The sequence below is a fragment of the Microcaecilia unicolor genome, chromosome 3 (assembly GCF_901765095.1).
Source record: "Microcaecilia unicolor chromosome 3, aMicUni1.1, whole genome shotgun sequence".
In the NCBI taxonomy this organism is placed as follows: domain Eukaryota; kingdom Metazoa; phylum Chordata; class Amphibia; order Gymnophiona; family Siphonopidae; genus Microcaecilia; species Microcaecilia unicolor.
In genome coordinates, this window is record NC_044033.1 from 142,226,727 (window position 1) to 142,248,209 (window position 21,483).

Here is a 21,483-nt window from a genome sequence, read left to right on the forward strand (position 1 = left end):
AAGCTGTGTGAGAGCTACTGCTCTCCTCAACCTCTATATAAGCTGCATACTTCAAAGTCCATACTCTGTAGAGGTGACAGTCATGAGATTCCTCATGGTGGTGGTGGTGATGAAATTAAACCCTCATTTGGGACTTCCCTCTTTCGAATGCTGCATCTTTTTTTTTTAGTGTATGCTATAAGGTATCCACCAAAATGGCACCCAATATGGTGAATCAAGATTGGATTCAGATGCAGATCAGAAAGAGTGCTGGAGCTTGCTCAGTTGGCCAAATTGCTAGTTTGCTGTAAATTCATTCCATATGGCATAACGATTTAACTACCCCAGCGAGTAATTTTAGAAAGACACAGTACTTAAAGTTTTATAACATGTTCTTTGAGAATATTTATCAAAGGGCTTTTACCCTTGCTGTGGAGAGGCTAATAATATGCTGATCTTTTTCATTAACGGCAATTTCAGTGATAGCATATATATGTCCAACAAGGTTTCCCACTGGCTTAGAGAAAATGTTTGGATGCCACAGTCGAATAATTTTATCAAATCCTGAAAAAAAAATAGAACAAAAGGAAAGAACTGATTACTGGTTAAGAAAAGCCAATAACTAAGGAGCCTTTTACTAAATCTTAGCGTGTGCTAACAGAATTAGTGTGCACTAAATGCTAAGACACCCAGAGGAATATAATGGACATCTTAACATTTAAGAATTAGCGTGCACTACAAACGCTAGCACACCTTAGTAAAAGGGGCCCTAAATTTATCTATCAGGTCATACCAACATTAAAACACTGCTTCAACTTGGATAAAATTTCCTTTAAAGAAGACAAAATGACTAGCGTGCAGCAACCTATGACTTTTCATGATTCTTCTGTGGTTTTGCCACTTAAAAGAAGAAGTATTCCCAGCACCCGAAAGTAAACTATGTGGTTAATATTCAGCTGGTAGTGGTCATCATTTTTTTTAAACACTGATCACTGCCACTGAAAATATGCCCGGATATTCAATGCCAGGCCACATTTTATTTATTTATTTATTTGTGACATTTATATCCCACATTATCCCAAACAAGCTTGAGTAAAATGTGACTTACAATGAACAGTAAATGATAAATATCAAGAAATAATACATGAGGAGAGAGTAATTTGTTTGGGAAATCAAAAATACGATATGGTAGGCATATATGAAATCTATAGGGATCATCATTTGAGTAAAACTAACAAGAAAGAGATTATACATGAATCAGTTGAGAAGATCAGGACTGATTACCATTTCAGGAGGCAGTCAATAATTTGAAGTGGAATTATTCTTTACTAGTAAAAAAGGCCCGTTTCTGTCAGAAATGAAACGGGTGCTAGCAAGGTTTTCCTCGGAGTGTATGTTTGAGAGACAGTGTGTGTGAGAGATGGAGAGTGTGATAGGCAGAGAGTGTGTCAGAAAAAGTGTATGTGAGAGACAGAGAGTGAGTGTGTGCCCCCTCCCCCCTCCCTTTATGGTTTGAGGCCCCCCTTCCACCCCCACCTCTCTGGTCTCAGGACCCCCCTCACCCTCTCCCTCCAGCCACCCATGTCCAACGACCCTTCTCTCCCCCTGCCCCCCCTCCAGCCACTCAGGCTGACGTCACTCACAGCTGATGCCCAGGCAGGGGGAGAAGTAGGAAAACACGTGGAGTAAGTGGCAGGGAGTGGTGCATCAAACAACGACCCTCCTCTCCCCGGCCCCCCCTGCAGCCACCCATGTCCTGCGACCCTACTCTCCCCCTGCCCCCCCTCTCCAACCACCCATGTCCAATGACCCTGCTCTCTCACCTGCCCCTCCTTCATCCACCCAGGTTGTGTAACCAATTCTTCGGGGCAGGCAGGAAAGATCCCTGGTCCTGCCTGCCCATTGCTGGCGGCTGGCGCTGGTGCTGGCACTGACGCTCCCCTGCTGCCGGATCATTGTTCAAAATGGCCACCGAGACTTCCAATGGCGGACTCGCGAGACTTCTGCTGAAGTCTTGGTGGCCGCCCTTGTAAGTATCGGCGGCCATTTTGAACAGCGATCCGGTAGCGGGGGAGCGACAGCAGTGGGCAGGCAGGACCAGGGATCTTTCCTGCATGCTCCGAAGAATTGGTTACACAACCTGGGTGGATGAAGGAGGGGCAGGTGAGAGAGCAGGGTCATTGGACATGGGTGGCTGGAGGGGGGGCAGGGGGAGAGTAGGGTCGCTGGACATGGGTAGCTGCAGGGGGAGTGGAGGGTCACAGGACATGGGTGGCTGGAGGGGGGACAGGGGAGAGGAGGGTCGTTGTTTGATGCGCTGCTCCCTGCCACTTGCTCCGCGTGTTTCCCTACTCCTCCCCCTGCCTAGGAATCAGCTGTGAGTGACGTCAGCCTGGCTATGGAGCCTAGCTCAGCAACTCTGAAGGAGCCACGGACACAGGCAGACACATTAGAACATTGGTGGTGAGACTTATTATATAGGATGAGGACCAGCATTAAATATCTCGGTATGTGTGGATGGATGGCATTTAACCGGATAGGTGCCAGTATTTAGTCCCTAACTGGTTAAATTAAACTGGGCAAAGATAGGACTGTGATTTATGCAGTCCTATTTGGCCAGTTAACTTAGGGGTCCTTTTACTAAGGTGCGACGAAAAATGGCCTGCACTAGTGTAGGCACATGTTTTGGACGCGCGCAAGTCCATTTTTCAGCACGCCTGTAAAAAAGGCACTTTTTTGACAGAAAATGGGCGTGCAGCAATAAAAATTGGCAGGCATCCATTTTGGAACGGAGACCTTACCACCACTCATTGACGTAGCAGTAAGGTCTCACGCGTTAACCGGGCGGTAATCATCAGCACACATACACTGCCGATTACTGCCCGGTTAGTGCCGCGTGGCAGAAAATAAAAAAATATTTTCCAACGCACGTATCAGACACACAAAAAAACTGAATTACCACCCGGGCCATGCGGTAGCTGGGCGGTAGTTCCAATTTGACATGCATTGGAAGTGCGTAGGCTCCTACGCACCTTACTAAAAGAGCCTCTTAATTGGTTAAGACTGAATATCAGCATATATTCAGTTAAGTGCCAACCCCACCCCAACTCCATCCCCCTCTCCCCGTACCACCCACAGAATAGCAGAAAAGTGGGGCTGAAAATCGGAGGATAGATAGTTATATCGCCCGATATAACTGGCTAGCCGCTAACTGGCGATATTGAGCGGAAGATAGCCAGGGACCGCATAAAAGTTAGTCCTATCTTTATGCAGTAACCAATGGCCGGTTAAGTACTGAATAACAACTTAACTGGCTATGTGCTAGACAGCTCTGCAAAAACCTGTTCTTCAATGCCAAAGCCCAGACATGGTACAGCATTGATTATCTAGGAATAACGCTGGCAGCAGTCAAGAAAATGCTCACTGCTGCCGGCTGAACATTGAATCCATTCCGGCTGATATTCAGCCCACAGAAGGCAGGCCAGCTAAGCACGGCCACCGAGAGGGGGGGGCAGGGGGGACAAAATTCACCAGGCCCGGACCTCCAAGGGGGGACCGGCGCCGCAGTCCCTTCTACCCGCCCCCATCCATCCACCACCGGGCCGGGCCCCCCTGAATTCAAATCATAGCGCCTCACCTCGACCTTGCTCCGTGTGAAAGAAGCGCAGCAGCGGCAGTCTGCAGATCGCCTCCCTTCGGGTCTTCCCTCCCTCTGTCCCGCCCTCGTCTGATGTAACTTGCGCGAGGCTGGGACATAGGGAGAGAAGGCCCAAAGGGAGGCGATCTGCAGACTGCTGCTGCTGCGCTTCTTTCACACGGAGCAAGGTCGAGGTGAGGCGCTATGATTTGAATTCAGGGGGGGGCCCAGCCCGGTGGTGAACGGAGGGAGGCAGGTGGAGGGAGGGGCGACAAAGACGACTGCGGGGGAGGGGGGGCAGGCCCGGCCCAGTCTCTCAGCAGCCCTGTGGCTAAGTCCTGCAATTGGTGCTGAGCCCGGATAGTCAATGCCGGGCTGTTTCTGGTGACCGGCATTCAATATCCATTTTTTTTTCCGGCCGGCTTAAACTTAACTGCCAAGTCAATATTCAGTGCTGGATGGTTAAGTTTATAGCAGACAAATATAGGCCTGCTAGTTGGGCAGCCCGATTTAACCACCAAACGTAGCCAGCATTGCGCTGAATATTCATGGCTAGTCAGTTATATCGCGTGATACAGCAGGTTAGACGCTACGCGCCAAGTGGTAATATTCAGCAGAGATAACTAGCTATCTTGCGCTGAATATTAGCACTTACCTGCTTATAATCGAACGAGAAAAACGCCCAAGTTCCGACCTAAATCGGGAGATGGACGTTTATCTCACAAAAACGAATAACGCGATATAATCGAAAGCCGAACTTGGATGTTTTCAACTGCACTCCATCGCGGAAGCATACAAAGTTGACGGGGGCGTGTCAGAGGCGTGGTAAAGGCGGGACTGGGGCATGGTTATCACCCGAACAGAGATGGGCGCCTTTCGCCGATAATGGGAAAAAAGTATGCGTTTGTAGCTAGAATTTAGGGCACTTTTCCTGGACCCTGTTTTTTCACAAATAAGGCCCCAAAAAGTGCCCTAAATGACCAGATTACCCCCAGAGGGAATCGGGGATGACCTCCTCTGACTTCCCCAGTGGTTACTAACCCCCTCCCACCACAAAAAATGATGTTTCACAAGTTTTTATTTTCACCCTCAAATGTCATACCCACCTCCCTGGCAGCAGTATGCAGGTCCCTGGAGCAGTTGTTAGGGGGTGCAGTGGACTTCAGGCAGGTGGACCCAGGCCCATCCCCCCCTACCTGTTACAATTGTGCTGCTTAATGCTTATTAGTCGTCCAACCCCCCAAACCCACTGTACCCACATGTAAGTGCCCCCCTTCACCCCTTAGGGCTATAGTAATGGTGTAGAATTGTGGGCAGTGGGTTTTGAGGGGGATTTGGGGGGCTCAACACACAAGGGAAGGGTGCTATGCACCTGGGAGCTCTTTTACCTTTTTTTTTGTTTTTGTAAAAGTGCCCCCTAGGGTGCCCGGTTGGTGTCCTGGCATGTGAGGGGGACCAGTGCACTACGAATCCTGGCCCCTCCCACGAATAAATGCCTTGGATATATTCGTTTTTGAGCTGGGCCCTTTCATTTTCCATTATCGCTGAAAAACAAAAACGCCCAGCTCACAAATTGTCGAATAAAACATGGACATCTATTTTTTGCGAAAATACAGTTCGGTCCGCCCCTTCACGGACCCATTCTCGGAGATAAACGCCTATGGAGTTAGACGTTTTCGTTCGATTATGCCCCTCCACGTCATTTAAGTGCTATTTAACTGGAAAGAAGCCATTCCTGGCCGGGTTAAATAGCGCTGGATATCAGCCAGATTGTCACTAACATACTGTAGATACTTGTATGTATGTTGGTTTTGCAAACAAATCTCACACTAATTTTGTGGTCCTTTTACTAAGGCACACCGAAAAATGGCCTGCGCTAGTGTAGGTGCGTGCTTTGGTCGCACGCAGGTCTATTTTTCAGCACGCCTGCAAAAAAGGTTCTTTTTTTTTGGGCTGGAAATGAACATGCAGCAAAATAAAAATTGTCGAGCATCCATTTTGGGCCTGACACCTTACCACCACCCACTGACTTGGCGATAATGTCTCACGCGTTAAATGGGTGGTAATCATCAGCACACTTACACTGCCGATTACCACCCGGTTAGCACCACGCATTAGAAAATAAAAAACTATCTTTTGGCATGCGTATTACAAATGGAATTACCACCTGGGGCACGCGGCAGCCGGGCAGTAGTTCCAAACTGACACACATTGGATGTGCGTAGGCACCTATGCACCTTTCTAAAAAGGGCACCTTTCACTCTTAACTTTAATTTCAGGTTAAAAACAGCATGGGAAGTGTCATCTATTTCTCATATTACTTCAAATGAATGCACATCCCTACTATGCTATGAATAAGAGAATATGAAGGGAACTCAGATGAAGCAGAGCTATTTAAAAATGGCACCAATCAGCAGATGTCATTAAGGGACTCTTTAATCTCCAATGTACACTTAACGCGTGAGAAAAAGCTCACCACACAACACACTAAAGCATTTTGTGGAAATGTCTCCTTTTACACATGATAACCACATGTCATTTAAATATATATAATTTAAATATATATATATTTTTTTGGGGGGGGGGAGGAGGCTTGCCATGGGTACGCAATGGGCATGGAAATGTTATTCAGATAGCGTGTTCTGATTAATGCTTACTAACTGGATAAAAGACGGTTAAAGCAGGAGTACTTAGTGCCTCCTTAAACAGGAGGCATTAACTGCTCCTGTATTAACTTTTTGCAAGTACTGTTCGCTAAAGGCAACATTAGAGCACAACCTGCAAAAAAAAAATAAAAACTTTTTTAACAAGTGCCATGTTGACTATGAACTTAGCCTGCAGGAAACTCCAGCATTAAAGATGAGCTAAGCCTGGATTCTAACGCCCTTTGGTAAAAGGGCTCCTTAATGTCACTATAAACTTTCTGGTGCAAATTCAACAAGCATGGTAGTAGGTTTTGGGGAATGCTTGATGAGATGCTTGAACCATATAAGATAAATACTCTATCATGTTTATTGAATTTACATTGTGAAGTTTTTAGCAACATTTTTTAATTTTTTGAAGAAAGTTTGGTTGATGAGCACACCATTTTTGTTTGCTTTGCTTGTAAACACATGAAAACAATTATTTATTCAGCATAAAACAGACTTGAAGTGAGCATTGAATTGGAGAGCACCAATGATTAAAACAGCTATAAATATGGCTGTAGAGATGGCTTGGATATAACATATGATGGTCTCTCCTTTTTATAAAATATTTTTTCATGTTCTATTACAGGACTGGTGTCTAAGGATTTATTGTATATTTTTGTCCTTTTTTGTGAGATTTCACCCCTCCCCCGAGTTTCAGTTCCCAGCCCCAGCTATGCCCTCAGGTTTCCAGCACATAAGTGTCATAAATAAGTAAATAACCAAGTGTTGAGCACCTGATTCTCATAAATGATGTCTGTTTTAGTGACCCTTTACCAGGAGAAAAAAAAGTGTCTGCACGAATACAACACGTGCTAGGGAGTCCCTATAAACAGCCCCTCCAAATGACAAATTACTACCAAAAGTTATTCCATTATTATACTTCCCCTGTGTACATTCCTATGCTGCACAAGCCGGCACATTTGAAAATATAAGTGAGAATAAATAAAAATGCTACCCACAAATGAAGAGAACGAGGAACAGCCCTTCTTTCCTTCCAGGCCAGCCGCCCTGCATTTAAAAAGTTGCAGCGGCGGTGAAAACGCAGGCTCGCCTCTTCTTTAAGCCCTTCCCCTTCTCTCTCAGCGTGCACTGTGCCGCCTTCGCGGAAACCCGGAAATTGCATCAGTGCACGCTGAAAGAGAAGGGGAAGGGCTTAAAGAAGAGGCAAGCCTGCGTTTTCGCCGCCGCTGCAACTTTTTAAATGCAGGGCAGCTGGGAAAAATGAAGCTGAGAGTGTCGCAACAAGGAAGGGAGCGCCAGGAAGCGCCGCAGGGTCCCAGGAGGTGCGAGGTCCTGATGACAGAGGGCGGGGTGGGACTCCGGCGCCGGGCCCCCTGGAGGCCCGGGCCCGGGGAATTTTGTCCCCCCCTGTCCCCCTCTCTCGGCGGCCCTGTAGATGCCCATTTCTGCCTGTGAAACAGGCTTTATACACAGAAAAAGCCTTATACAATTACAAGCTCAATGTCAATTACCAACACATGGCAAACAGGCCTCTCTATATATTGTTTAGCTTTCTTTTTCAGGATGAATAGTGTACTTACCACCAGTAACAATAACATTTGCTTTTACACAGTAAGCAAATGTATTAACTCCTCTTGGAACAGAAAGTTCCTTGACTGGTCTGTATAATAAAAACAAAAAGCATAAAACCTTCCATTAATTTTTAAAATACTACTGTCAAACATAATACAGTGTAGACCTTAGATAACCATTGAAAAAATCCACAGTAGATAGCTATGGAAAAACTTCATAAACAGGAAAATATTTTGTTCTACACTGTAATTCTTGGAATGAATAATTGTAAATGAACCTTTGCACCAATGACAAAGAAAGGATGAGGTAGAACTGAACGATAAAAAGATAAAAAGTAGGAACATGTGACGCTTGCTAAACACATAAAAACACTCAAAAATGCTTTTTGTTCAGTGATCACCAAAGAAGAGACTGGAGAAAAAATATTGATAGTTGGCAGGTGTACATATGTCAGAAGGGTATAACTAGGAGCCAACCCAAGAAAGGGTTAATAAGTTTATTAACCCCATCAAAAAAATCTAGCAGTATGATAAGGCAAAACGTCCCTCTACTTGTTATCTCTACCCCTATTAGGCCATGTTCATTAATTTTATTTTTCAGAAAGGCTTTACCATTTTGTCCAGCGCTGATGTCAGACTTTTTATCCAGTCTAGTTTCCTGGATCTTCCCTGGAGACCTTTTTATAAACTGGCCTACAATGGGCTTGGGAATTCTCTTGAGTGTTTGTAATATAGTTTCATCTGCAAGTTTCAAATTCAGCTCCACATTCCATGTGGCTATCGATTCCTCAAGTCCTGACGACATAGAAGTCAACTTTTCAAAATGAATAGGGGTATTAAACCCAATAGAAATGATCCTTTCCTGTGCACCATCAAAGCATTTGCTCAATACTTGGCTCTGGTGGTATCTGGGGTTTCAATGTGTAGATTGAAATCTCCCATGATCACCAGCCTAGGATAATTCAGGGTCACGTGAGTAGTCAGGTCTAGGAGTTCTTGCACAGATAATATGTTGTTACGAGGTGCTCGGTATACCATGATCAGCCAGATGGTTTCTCCTCTTCAAGTTGGATTAAAAGAGATTCTGATTCATGCAGCTGGGGAATGGAGATTCTGTGCTGTTTAATTGTATCCCGAATCAAGACTGCTATCCCTCTACCCTGTCTTCCTGGTCTTGTTTGATGTTATGTTGAAACCTGTTGGGCATAGTCCAGCCAGTGGTAAACTCCCCCTTTCATCCAGCCAGGTTTCACTTATTCCTAGGATGTCAAGGTGCTGTTCATGTATGACATCATGGATCACCGAGGATTTCTTTGCAGCTGATCTGGCATTCACCAGTCCTATAGTTCCCAAGGGTCTGGGGGTGCTGGAGGTAGCTTTGGTGTGACAATAAGGTGATCTTTTTGTTGGAATGTATTGTATTTTACATGCATTGCCTGTCACCTATTATTTCTCTGTGATTACTCTGTGACCTCTGATGTGAATTACTTAGAGAGGTCACACAGCTATGCAACTTCCTGTGGGGGTTAGACACAGCAGATGCAGCACATGGAGCACATGGAGCTCATGATCTCTCCTAACCTGAGAGGATCTATGGTGGTGTGAGCATCCATTACCATCTAAGCACATGGAAGGAGCTGATAATACAAATGTATAGTAATATATATATATAAGCCTATCTGATTATAATCTAACTACAAACTGTGAGTAAACAGATGTTTTGTTACTTCAACTTTAAAGTGACTCAGCAGTGAATTATTCAGGGGTGAATGAGAGAGAGATGAAGAAAGAAATTAACATTTCTAAAGCTGAAGCTGTGTATACTAAAATCTGCTAATTATTTACTACAAATAATCCAACAAAAGGGTTATGGGCCCAGGGCCAGGAATTGAAAAAGAAGAGAAATATTACCAGGCAGAAAAAAAGGCCACATTTTTTCTCTTAAGTTTTAAAGGAAAGATTCAGTCTGTCTCTCTCTCCCCCCACACAGCAGACAGAAGGCTAAGAAAATGGCTGAGGGAAGAAATTCACCATTGTTCTACTCTCTCAAGGTGCCTAAATTAACTGAGTTTAATTATCGGCAGTGGGAATTAAGATTCATATGTCTCCTTCGAGCAAAAAGATTAAATATATGCTTAGATCAAGACAGAACAGCTGAAAATATGGCTGAATGGGACAATGCAAACTATTATGTGAAGTGCATGCTTTTGGAAGCTCTCTCAGAGAAACAAGCCATATTAGTGGAGGGAAAAGATACACCAAAGGACATTTTATATAAACTGAGAACTATGTATGCAACTACATATGCAAAGCAGCAACCAATTTGGCTGGCAGAGTTGAATGAAACCAAATTAAGGGATAAAAGTAAATGTAATGATCACATTATGCATCTTATGTCTTCATTTCAAAAGCTAGAACTTTCTGGAATTCCCATGTGCGATGCATTGAAAAGAGCATTTCTTTTTACCTCACTATCAAAGAAGTTTGATGTTTTTAGGTCTGTAAATGAGGCCATTGAAGGGCAATCTTTTGAACAGGCAACATCAAAACTAAGGCAGGAATGCATAATAAATGATTCTGAGGAGATGTGTTCTCAAAGCAAGTCAGAGAGAAATGAAACAAATTTCTTGGCAAAGAACAGAGGAAGGCGGAGCTATGGGAAAACTCCACCCAAGGGCAAGCTGATTTGCTACTCATGTGGAAAGGAGGGACATGTATCTAAATGGTGTAAGGAAACACAAAACACTCCCTCTAGCTCACCTAAGCCAATGGAACTAAAGAATTTTCAAACCAGGAAATGTATGAAGGACAAAGATAAACACAAGGGCTTTCTAATGGCAGAAAAATCTTTGACTATGGTAAATAATAATTCAAATGAAAGTACTTGGATTTTGGATTCGGGGAGCACATGCCATTTAACCAATTGTAAAGATTTCTTTCAGGAAATGTGTCCAGAGGAAGGTATTCTTAAAACTGCAAACGCAGGGACTGCTAAGATCCAAGCAAAAGGTATTGGATTCTTAAAATGCAAAGTGTCTAATGAAGTTAAAGAAATTCCTGTAAGTGATGTCTTGTATATTCCCCAAGCAGTTTGCAATATGCTTAGTGTATCTACATTAGATAAGAAGGGATTTGTGATTCATTTTGAAAACAGTAAGTGCACAATCTCTAAAAATGATGAAGTGTATGCTGAAGCTTTTATGCATAATGATGTTTATAAGCTGAACATTTCAGGTGAAGCCTCACATATGGCGCAAGTAAGGAAGAATGATGGTAAATGTAGTCTGGAAATCTGGCATCGCCGCCTGGGACATCGTGATTCTAAGGTGATCCAGGATCTTTACAGTAAGCAACTGGCCACCGGCATTCAGATAAGTGCAGATGCTGGTAAAATGGAGAAATGCATAGACTGTGTTACTCAAAAAGGTGTGAGACCCTCATTTCCTGCATACACAGGAAATAGGAGTAATAAAGTGCTGGACTTAATACACAGTGACTTATGTGGACCGTTTAATATCCCATCATTGGGAAATAACAGATTTGTGCTAATATTCTTGGATGATTTCTCTAGATATTGTGTGGCCTATTTGCTGAAAGAAAAAAGTCAAGTCACAGACATGCTGAAGAAATACGTAGCCATGGTGAGCAATAAATTTGAAAGAAAACCAAAGGTTCTTCAGACCGACAATGGTGGTGAGTTCACTTCACAAAGCATGCGCACATTTCTAGAACAAGAAGGCATTCAACATATCACAACAGTAGCTTATACACCAGAGCAAATTCTGTTGCAGAGAGAAAATTTAGGTCACTTGTGGAAATGACCAGGTGTATGCTGTCAGATAGCAATCTCCCTAAAAGACTATGGGGGGAAGCCATTCTCACAGCAGTGTACCTACAAAACAGAATGCCAACTAAAGGCGCTGAGCGCACACCACATGAGACATGGCATGGTAGGAAGCCAAACCTGTCACACATAAGAACATTTGGAAGTACAGCATATGCTCATATACCAAAGCAAAGAAGGCATAAGCTGGATTCCACAACAGAAAGGGGCATTTTAGTTGGCTATGCTCCAGGACACAAAGGATATAGAATTTTGAATCTGAAAACTGGCATTGTTGGCATAAGACATGTTACATATTTTGATGAAAACAAAAGGGTTGATAAAGGCTGGATTATCCCAGATGAGCCTTATCATCCAGAATATGAAACTAGAACCATAATAGACATGCCAGTGTATATAAATGCCATACCAAGGCAGATGTCTGAAAGCAACTCACCTGTATCTAACGAGGAACAGGCAGAGGAAGCAGACACAGAAAGGATCATTGAAGAAGACAGTACAGTTGGAGAAGGGGAATCAATTGGAGAAGGACTCTCAGATTTAGAGGATGCGGAAAGGTCAGACCAACCTGTTGTCAGACGCTCATCCAGGGAAAACAAAGGTGTTCCACCCCCAAGACTGTCTTACCTAACAAAGTCAGCAGAAGCTCAAGAGCCCTTAACATGGGATGAGATTGAGAAAATGCCAGCAGAAGAAGCTGCTGAATGGCGTAAAGCTGCACAAGAAGAAATTGATGCATTGGATAAAATAATACTTGGATTCTTACAAAATTACCTCCTGGCAAGAAAGCTATAGGATGCAAATGGGTATTCAAGTTAAAAAGGAATGCACAAGGAAAAGTGGAAAGGTATAAAGCCAGATTAGTGGCAAAGGGATATCTTCAAAAATATGGAGAAGATTTTGATGAAGTGTTTGCACCTGTAGTGAAACACACGACAATCAGAACACTTCTGAGCATTGCAGTCTCAAAAGGCATGCAAGTCAACCACATTGATGTGAAAACAGCGTTTCTTCATGGAGATATAACTGAAGACTTGTACATGGAACAGCCAACAGGTTTCATAAATACAAAACAAAGACAGCTAGTGTGTAAATTAAACAAAGGTCTTTATGGATTAAAGCAAAGTGCAAAATGTTGGAATGAAAAATTGCATGAAATATTGACAAATTTAGGATTTAAGCAAGGTGAAGCAGATAAATGCTTGTACACTAGGTGCACAAATGGACAATATGCATACATTTTAGCTTTTGTTGATGATCTGCTCATTGCAAGCAAAAGTGAGCAAGAGTACAAGGACATTGTAAAATGTTTAAACCTCAATGTTGAGATAAAAGAACTTGGTAATGTGTCATACTATCTTGGTATAGAAATTGAGAAACAAAATGATGGTTCTTATCTTCTAAGCCAGAAGCAGAAAATAAATGAGCTTATTGAAAGTTTAGGTATGCAAGATGCCCAAGTTGTAAGCACTCCCATGATCACTGATTTTCTGAAGGATGAAACAGTAAGAGAACCTTTACCAGATAACATCCAATATAGATCAGCCATAGGTAAGCTTTTATATCTAGCTACCACATACAGGGCTGATATAGCAAATGCAGTAGGAATTTTGAGCAGAAGGGTCAGCTCACCTACCAAATCAGATTGGACTGCAGTTAAAAGGATGGTAAGGTATTTAAAGGGTACCATTGATTGTAAATTAAAGATTTCAGCCAATAGTAATCCAAAACCAATATGTTACTGTGATTCAGATTGGGCAGGGGATCATTCTGATTATAAATCCACAAGTGGATATGTGTTTATGTATGGAAATGTACAAATTTCATGGGCCAGTCATAAACAAAGTATTGTGAGTTTGTCTTCTACAGAAGCTGAATACGTGGCCGTATCGGAAGCGTGCAGAGAACTGATGTGGATTGAAAAACTTATGCTGGATTTTGGAATAGCTGAACAGAGACCAATCCAGATAATGGAAGATAATCAGAGCTGCATCCGACTGTCACAGAATGACAAGGTTCAGTCACGCACCAAGCACATCGCAACGAAATACCACAACGTGCGAGAGTTGGCAAAAGAAGGGGTCATCAGTCTACACTATTGTCACACCAGTGAGATGACAGCTGACATCATGACCAAACCGTTACCCAGAGAACATTTTGTGAATCTGCGTATAAAGCTTGGACTTTGTATGAATAAATAATTGCATGACAGTTATGCATGAGAAGGGGTTTGTTGGAATGTATTGTATTTTACATGCATTGCCTGTCACCTATTATTTCTCTGTGATTACTCTGTGACCTCTGATGTGAATTACTTAGAGAGGTCACACAGCTATGCAACTTCCTGTGGGGGTTAGACACAGCAGATGCAGCACATGGAGCACATGGAGCTCATGATCTCTCCTAACCTGAGAGGATCTATGGTGGTGTGAGCATCCATTACCATCTAAGCACATGGAAGGAGCTGATAATACAAATGTATAGTAATATATATATATAAGCCTGTCTGATTATAATCTAACTACAAACTGTGAGTAAACAGATGTTTTGTTACTTCAACTTTAAAGTGACTCAGCAGTGAATTATTCAGGGGTGAATGAGAGAGAGATGAAGAAAGAAATTAACATTTCTAAAGCTGAAGCTGTGTATACTAAAATCTGCTAATTATTTACTACAAATAATCCAACACTTTTAAGTACTGTTATGTAGGTGTTTGACCTCTTGCACCTTCTTCCATGATCCTTCCTCCCCCTCTCTCATCCTTGGTGACTTTAATATTAGCAGGAATATTAAAGTCACCAAGGATGAGAGAGGGGGAGTAAGGATCATGGAAGAAGGCAAGCCAGGCGTCAAAGTCACTGAGAAAGGATAAAAGGGACTTATCAGGGGGACGATAAATGACAGCTATTCGAAGAGGCAGAGGAGAGAAAAGGCGGATAGAGTGGACTTCAAAGGAGGAAAAACAGTGAGATTGAGGTGGAAGAAGGGGTTGAAATCTGGAGGAGGGAGAGAGAAGTAGTCCAACACTGCCCCCACGGCCAGTAGAGGAAGTTTGTTGCTATCACTGATTTAACAGTTTGGTGGAAATGAAAACGGTAATGGAATTCAAACATGCGTGGGATAAGCATAAAGGAATCCTGTGCCGAAGGAATGGATCCTCAGGAGCTTAGTCAAGATCGGGAGGCGGGACTGGTGGTTGGGAGGCAGGGATAGTGCTGGACAGACTTGTACGGTCTGTGCCAGAGCCGGTGGTTGGGAGGCAGGGCTGGTGGTTGGGAGGTGAGGATATTGCTGGGCAGACTTATACGGTTTGTGCCAGAGCCGGTGGTTGGGAGGAGGGGCTGGTGGTTGGGAGGCGGGGATAGTGCTGGGCAGACTTATACGGTCTGTGCCCTGAAGAGCACAGGTACAAATCAAAGTAGGGTATACACAAAAAGCAGCAAATATGAGTTATCTTGTTGGGCAGACTGGATGGACCGTGCAGGTCTTTTTCTGCCGTCATCTACTATGTTACTATGTTACTATGTTTGCCTTCTCTTTGGTTGGTGGGGATTATAGTTTCCTCTCCCACACACCACTTGGATCACCGATGTCTTGTGGTCTGCTGGACCAAGGCACATTTTTTTTGTCAGATGTTAGTTAGGCAAAATTTCACTGGGCGGCACTGCAGTCCACCCTGTGGAGTTCACTCTGTGGATCAGCAGGTTTACTAGTTAGTAATGCACGGTTAAGGCTTTAAATAATCTAAAAGAACAGACCTTTTTAAAGTAAGTTCAGCCAAGGTCTGTGAGATCAAAGGATTCCAGCAATAGGAATGGGATCTTGGTGTGCATCTGTTTCTGCGTTCTCCCCCCTTGTTTCCTCTTTCCCACTCAATTTAAGTTCATATTTAATCGAGGGGCCACAAAAGTCCAGGCCCTTGGCTTGTTAGCTCTGTTTTTTTTTTTAACCAGGGGTTGGAAGTTGGGTTTTCATTGAAAATTGGATGACATTGTTGATAGTTTATGATTGTTGTATACATTCTACTATTGTTTGTCTTCAATAAAAACAATTCAAACATTAAAAAAGATAGAATCCCTGGTTGAGAGTCACTGAGGGGAGTGACTGGCAGGTCCCAGGGTGGAAGGAAGCCCAGCCCATGGGAGTGTTCATGAAACAAAATGCACAACAAAATGCAGAGGAAAAGTGCCCTGGTACAGGAGAGTGACAGAGGAGGTGGAGTTAAGAGATAATAAAAGTGTATGTTTGCCCTTGAGGGGGGGGGGTCTGAGTTTGGTTTTGCTTTTCTTTGTGGATTTTAAGATTTCTGGCTAGCAGAGCTGGAAGGAGACGTTTAAGGACTTGGGGGACTGGAGGCTAAAAAGAGTCTGTCCCGCAAACCAGGGTGATATGAAGAGAGTGGACACCGCTGGGGAAGGATCAAAACAAGAGGGTTTGAAAGAATAAGAAAGTGCACAGGAAGCAGTGGTAGAGATCAAAAATTGCTCAGGGCAGACTGCACAGGGGAACTGTATATATAATTGTATATATATTTTTAACTGCCTTGAATATCCCTGTAAACATACCTGGATGAGAAGGAGAGAGGATTCCCTTTGAGGAACCACAGAAGAGGATCAAGAGAGGTTTGATGCATTATCTGTTGTTGGACTATTTTTCCTATTGAATTGACTGAAGCTGCTGTTTGCAGAATTAACATAAAGAGTTCCAGTTATTTTGTTATAAACTGCTGACTGTGGAGTGGTCATTTTGGACTGAACAGTATGTGGCTGCCCCTGAACAGCTTCCCAAAGAGGATTTGAACTCGAGACTGAATTTCCTGGGGGAGAAGAGGGTCATCCCACCCGTTAACACTTCTTTCCCCAGGTGAAGGCACTATGCACCACGTGAGTAAGTGAGGGTCCAACGGAGACTACCTTTGGGGGGCTCCTGCCCACTTGGACCCTGAACCCAGAAAGCTCCCAGGCAAAGGGGCGTTACAGAAGTTAGAGGGGACAAAGGACAAGAGGACAGGCTTTTTCTCTCACTTAACCATGAATATAGATAATAGCTCAGAAAGTGTCTACGGCTCTCCCTTAGGCTCCCGAACTCTTCCTTCACTACAGACTCCATTTTCAACCAGGCCAATGATCTTCAAGTAGAGTAAGATGGCAACTGCAAATAGGACTTTTTTTACAGTGTGATTTTTAGGATTCCATTGTAATAGGATTGAGGAGAGTGAAAGGAAACAGCATCACACATACTGGCTCCCATGATTTTCCAGAGAAATGAAAGAGACGATTATGCTTTCCTCCTATTGAAAATAATGGTAGATATAAGAGTAATAACAGGCTGGCCAGACCTACTCTTACTCTGAGTTGTAGTAAAGTTATTTAAGGAACAGTCCTTAGGAAAGTCAATAAAGACAACCCATCTAAGTGGATGAATCACCGTTTGTGAGCAGGAGCAGTTGTGGAGAGAACAATTAAGCTCCGCCTCTAAAGGCTCCTAGTATCATTTTTCAGGACTTTGTAAATATCTTTCAGTGTATTTGAATATACCAGGGATTAAGTAGGGTGGAAGAATGGGGATTTGGTGGTTTGTGCACAAAATCCTATAGTAAATCACAGTTCATCTTCTGGGGGCCAAAAATGCCAGGTACGAATCTACTCCTTGACGAACATAGCTTTACTCACCCGGTTTCCTTCAGCCTCCTTAAATGATCCAGGACAAATGAGTGCTGACTATCAAGAGAGCAGGAGGCGAAGCATTTCAGTTCTGGGAAAAATTTGACTTTCAAAACCCAATCATTGTGCAATTTTCTTTTGATTCTAGAAGAGAAAAAATAGGCCCAGCTATAAAAGGAAGGAGTATAGCAATGTGTCCAATAGAGTGCCATCCTTTTTTTTTTTTTTTGGTACACTAACGAGAGATAAGTTACAGATGCAGCACAACGTAAAATACAGCAACACACTTTAACAAAAACAAAAAATGACCTTGTTCTGTGCTTACAATCTTTTTTCATGAAGCTCATGAAGACTTGGGCAACCAGCTTTGGGCATGAAGACTTATGCCTGCTGAAACCTGGTGTAAATTCCGGCGTGCAAGTTGGCTATCCTAATTTCAGACGCTTAGCTGTGCAAGTCCCAGCTGAATATTGGCCAGGACTCGTATAACCTTGGAAAATCAGTACCCTCTTGCCCCCTGAAACAGCTCCACTGATTTCCTTCCCCCTCCCCCCAGCCTGTGACAATCAGAACCCCCCCCAACCCCCCTCTACCATAAGGGGAAGGAATGCAGGGGGAGGGAGGCATCATCAGGGCCGCTGAGAGCCAGAGCCGGGCCCGGGACAAGGCCGCTCTCGGGCCCCCCCACCCACCCCACCCAAGGTCATCGTTGCCGCCGGGCCCCCCCACCCGAGGTCGCCGGGGCCCCCCTCCACCCGCTACTGGGCCCTGAACTAAACTTAAACGCCTCCTTCCTTTCCTTTCACCACCTTCACAGCAAGCAGCAGCAGGGCAGACCTCTCCTTCCTTCCGTGCTCCGCCCTCACGGACGTTACGTCAGGCGAGGGTGGGACACGGAAGGAAGGAGTGGCCTGCCCTGCTGCTGCTTGCCGCGAAGGTGGTGAAAGGAAAGGAAGGAGGCGTTTAAGGTTAGTTAGTTCGGGAGCGACGGCAGGCGGGCCTGACTGCGGTGGCGCCAGGCCCCCTCCGGAGGCCCGGGCCCGGGGACTTTTGTCCCCCCTGTCTCCCCCTCTTGGCGGCCCTGGGCATCATGCTAAAATAGCAAGAAGCTATTTTAAACTTGGAAGATAAATATCCTGATATCATTCTGCCCTTTTACCTGCAAGCATTACTTCCTACTGCAAACAAACTGCACAAGGAGTACTTTCTAATCTCATTACATTTGATACAACTTACTTCTTGAACTTACTGGCATCCAGGACCTCTGGAGATGATAGGCGTTTGCTTTTGGAATGCTTGGTGTTGAGGTTGTCACTTGCAATTGTGAACAGGTGTACACAACCAGAGTCATCCCCAATTAGGATGTCATCTTTACCCTGTGACTCTGATGTTACCACTGTACAAACACAAAGCAGGCAGTTCTCCATGGGTTTGATGGTGAAATAATTAGCCTATTGAATATAGTGAAAAGAATTAGTTGTATATTGCCAGCAAAAAAAAGCACATAAAAGAGCAGCTACGTTATGGCAACATATGTCTGATCTTCAGGACCCTTAGAGGAAATGGCCCTGGGGACTTGAAGAACAGGATGACCCTCTACACACTTCCAAGGCCACTAAGGTCCTCCCAAGGAGTATCCCTAACCACACACTCTCCAAAAGACATTACATGATGTGATACCCGCAAGTGAGCCTTCTCCAGAGTAGCCCCCATGCTCTGGAATGCACTCCCTGAAAGGCTCTAGATGCCTAATCCCTGCAACACAACAAAACTAAAGTACGTAATGGACAAAACTCAACTCTTCCGTTGTACGCTTCCCTAATATGGCTATGCCACATGAACTTTATCTTACCACTACATCACTTTATATTTGTTTTCACCGGAGTCTGCAAATGCCTCTCCGGTACTATGTAAGCCACATTGAGCCTACAACTAGGTGGGAAAATGTGGGATACAAATGTAACATAAATAAATAAATAAAACACAAGACTATCTCTACTTCAGGAAGCAGGTGAAAGCTTGGCTCTTCAATCAGACCTTTAATGGAAGAAGTAACTAACTTGTCAATCTCACTCACACACACAAGGAGTGACACGGACTGCACATATTGCAGCAGGACATGTTTACCACTTCTCCCCTAGCTGAGATAACATTTTATCATCTCTCTGAGCTCATGTGCAACTTTCTTTAAATTAGTCACCTTATTTTCTAACTCCTCTTACTCTATTATCTATCTACATGTTCCATCTTTGTTTATACCCTGCACTGTCAATTAAAATGTTCTATTATGTATTACTAGTAAAAAAAAGGCTCGTTTCTGGAGCCAATGAAACGGGCGCTAGCAAGGCTTTCCTGTGCCCCCCCCCCCACCCGTCGTCAATGTGGGTGAATTGCTCCACCTCCGCCCTCAACGTCATAACGTTTGACGCGAGGGCGGGGCCCCGAGGCTGTGATTTTCTTGGCTTCAGAGCTTCGAACTTACGAACCTTGGCTTCAGTGACGTCATCCGACAATAGAACGTTGAGGGTGAGTTTTATATATATAGATGTTGACTTTGTAAGTAGTATACTAATACTATGCCTTACTTTGTATTGTAATTTGAACATTTCTTCTGTGGTAATTGTCTATTGCTTATGTTTGATTTATTCTTACTGTACACCGTCCTGAGTGAATTCCTTCAAAAAGGTGGTAAAAAATTCTTAATAAATAAATAAACATACATTTGCGCCAGCATGGGAAATGGTGTGCACAGGTGTAATATTTTATAACATATATGTTGTGTACTTTAGGATTCCACCTGTGCTTCACCCAAACTCAAACTCATCCCCCACACATGCCCCTGCTTGTCATAGTATGTACTTGAATATGTGGCTTAATTTTATAAACTGCATTTTAGGTGTATATACAGGTATTTGGGTGTAAAAACTCCATTACAAAATTACCACCACAATGGCCAGAACTAGATCTTCCTTATTGTTCAATGTTCTCAACCCCAAGAAAAAAAGAGACCTAGAAGTGACTCAAGAGAACGCCAAAGAATACACTAATATTGGGCTCCAGGAATTACTACAGTCCCTTTCCTTACTTAGAGATTACCTCTGCTATGCTTAGATAACAGAAAATTGGGGGGAAAGTCAAGGAAGTCCTTCTGTACTTTAGTTCTAGCAGGTTAAAAGAAGTTCCTAAACAAAACCTATGGTTGGAGTCTGATGGAGGAATTAGTCTTTTCCATTACATTTTACACGTGGAATATTAATGATCACTATGAGAAGGTACTGAACGGTATAACAGCTAATGCAGTCAAAGGATGGCAGAAGAGCATCACAAATATGTTGTGAAGTGGTTAATGCAGGTAGCAAGGTACATGGAACATATTAAAACAACATAATTATTTCATATCCCAATTATATAAATAGATGGCACAGAGATAAATATTGGAGTGGACCTCCTATCCTAAAATATATGCTGTTTTGATTAAGAAGCAGCTTAGACACACAAAAGCAGCAGGCTGGGCTCACTGCCAGAAATCAGCTCATAAACAGACATTTTCACTAAAATTATGTACCTGATTTTTTCCTAAATATTTATAGTCCCAGACAACAATACTTCTTTCAGTTACAGCAACTATTCGTCTGAGCTGGTGAAGAAAGTCACAGCCTGTCATCCATCCACCTTCCTAAGAAAGGGAGGAAATGCAGAATTCTTCAGTACCAATGTTTTATAGAGTCTATGGTTATAGCACAAACACAGAATTTGTTTACACTATAAAGGACATAGATACACCAAATCACATTCACATAAGGAACAGAGGTGGGATTTTTTACACTGCTTGTTGAAAGTGCATAGGTATTACTCTGATATCATAGAATGCTATTATAGAGCTGCTTTTTGACTCTTATTTCATCAGTCTTCTCTTGTTCAGCTGCCAAAATTGTATTTCTTTCCACTGAATAGAACATTGCCATGCTTGTGATTTGGATTCAGCAAGATCATGCACTGTTCAGGGACAGTCCTCAAGCAACAGACAGTCAATGCTATCTAAAGGTCTCCCCAATTTACAAGTGGAGAATTTGCATCTAGAGCCCAAGGTTGTGGGTTTCAATACCAGCACATCCAATCAGCCAAATTGTGGGCAGAG

At 43.4% G+C, this 21,483-nt stretch overlaps 1 protein-coding gene across 1 annotated transcript in view; it reads right to left on the bottom strand.

Annotated features, from left to right (window-relative positions):
* Positions 1–21,483, bottom strand: part of WDR64 (WD repeat domain 64) — a 205,136-nt gene that overhangs the window by 123,699 nt on the left and 59,954 nt on the right. The window contains 5 exon segments of the mRNA XM_030194685.1: positions 404–543; positions 7,848–7,927; positions 17,355–17,489; positions 18,582–18,796; positions 20,911–21,021. Coding sequence (XP_030050545.1) covers positions 404–543; positions 7,848–7,927; positions 17,355–17,489; positions 18,582–18,796; positions 20,911–21,021 — 681 coding nt within the window.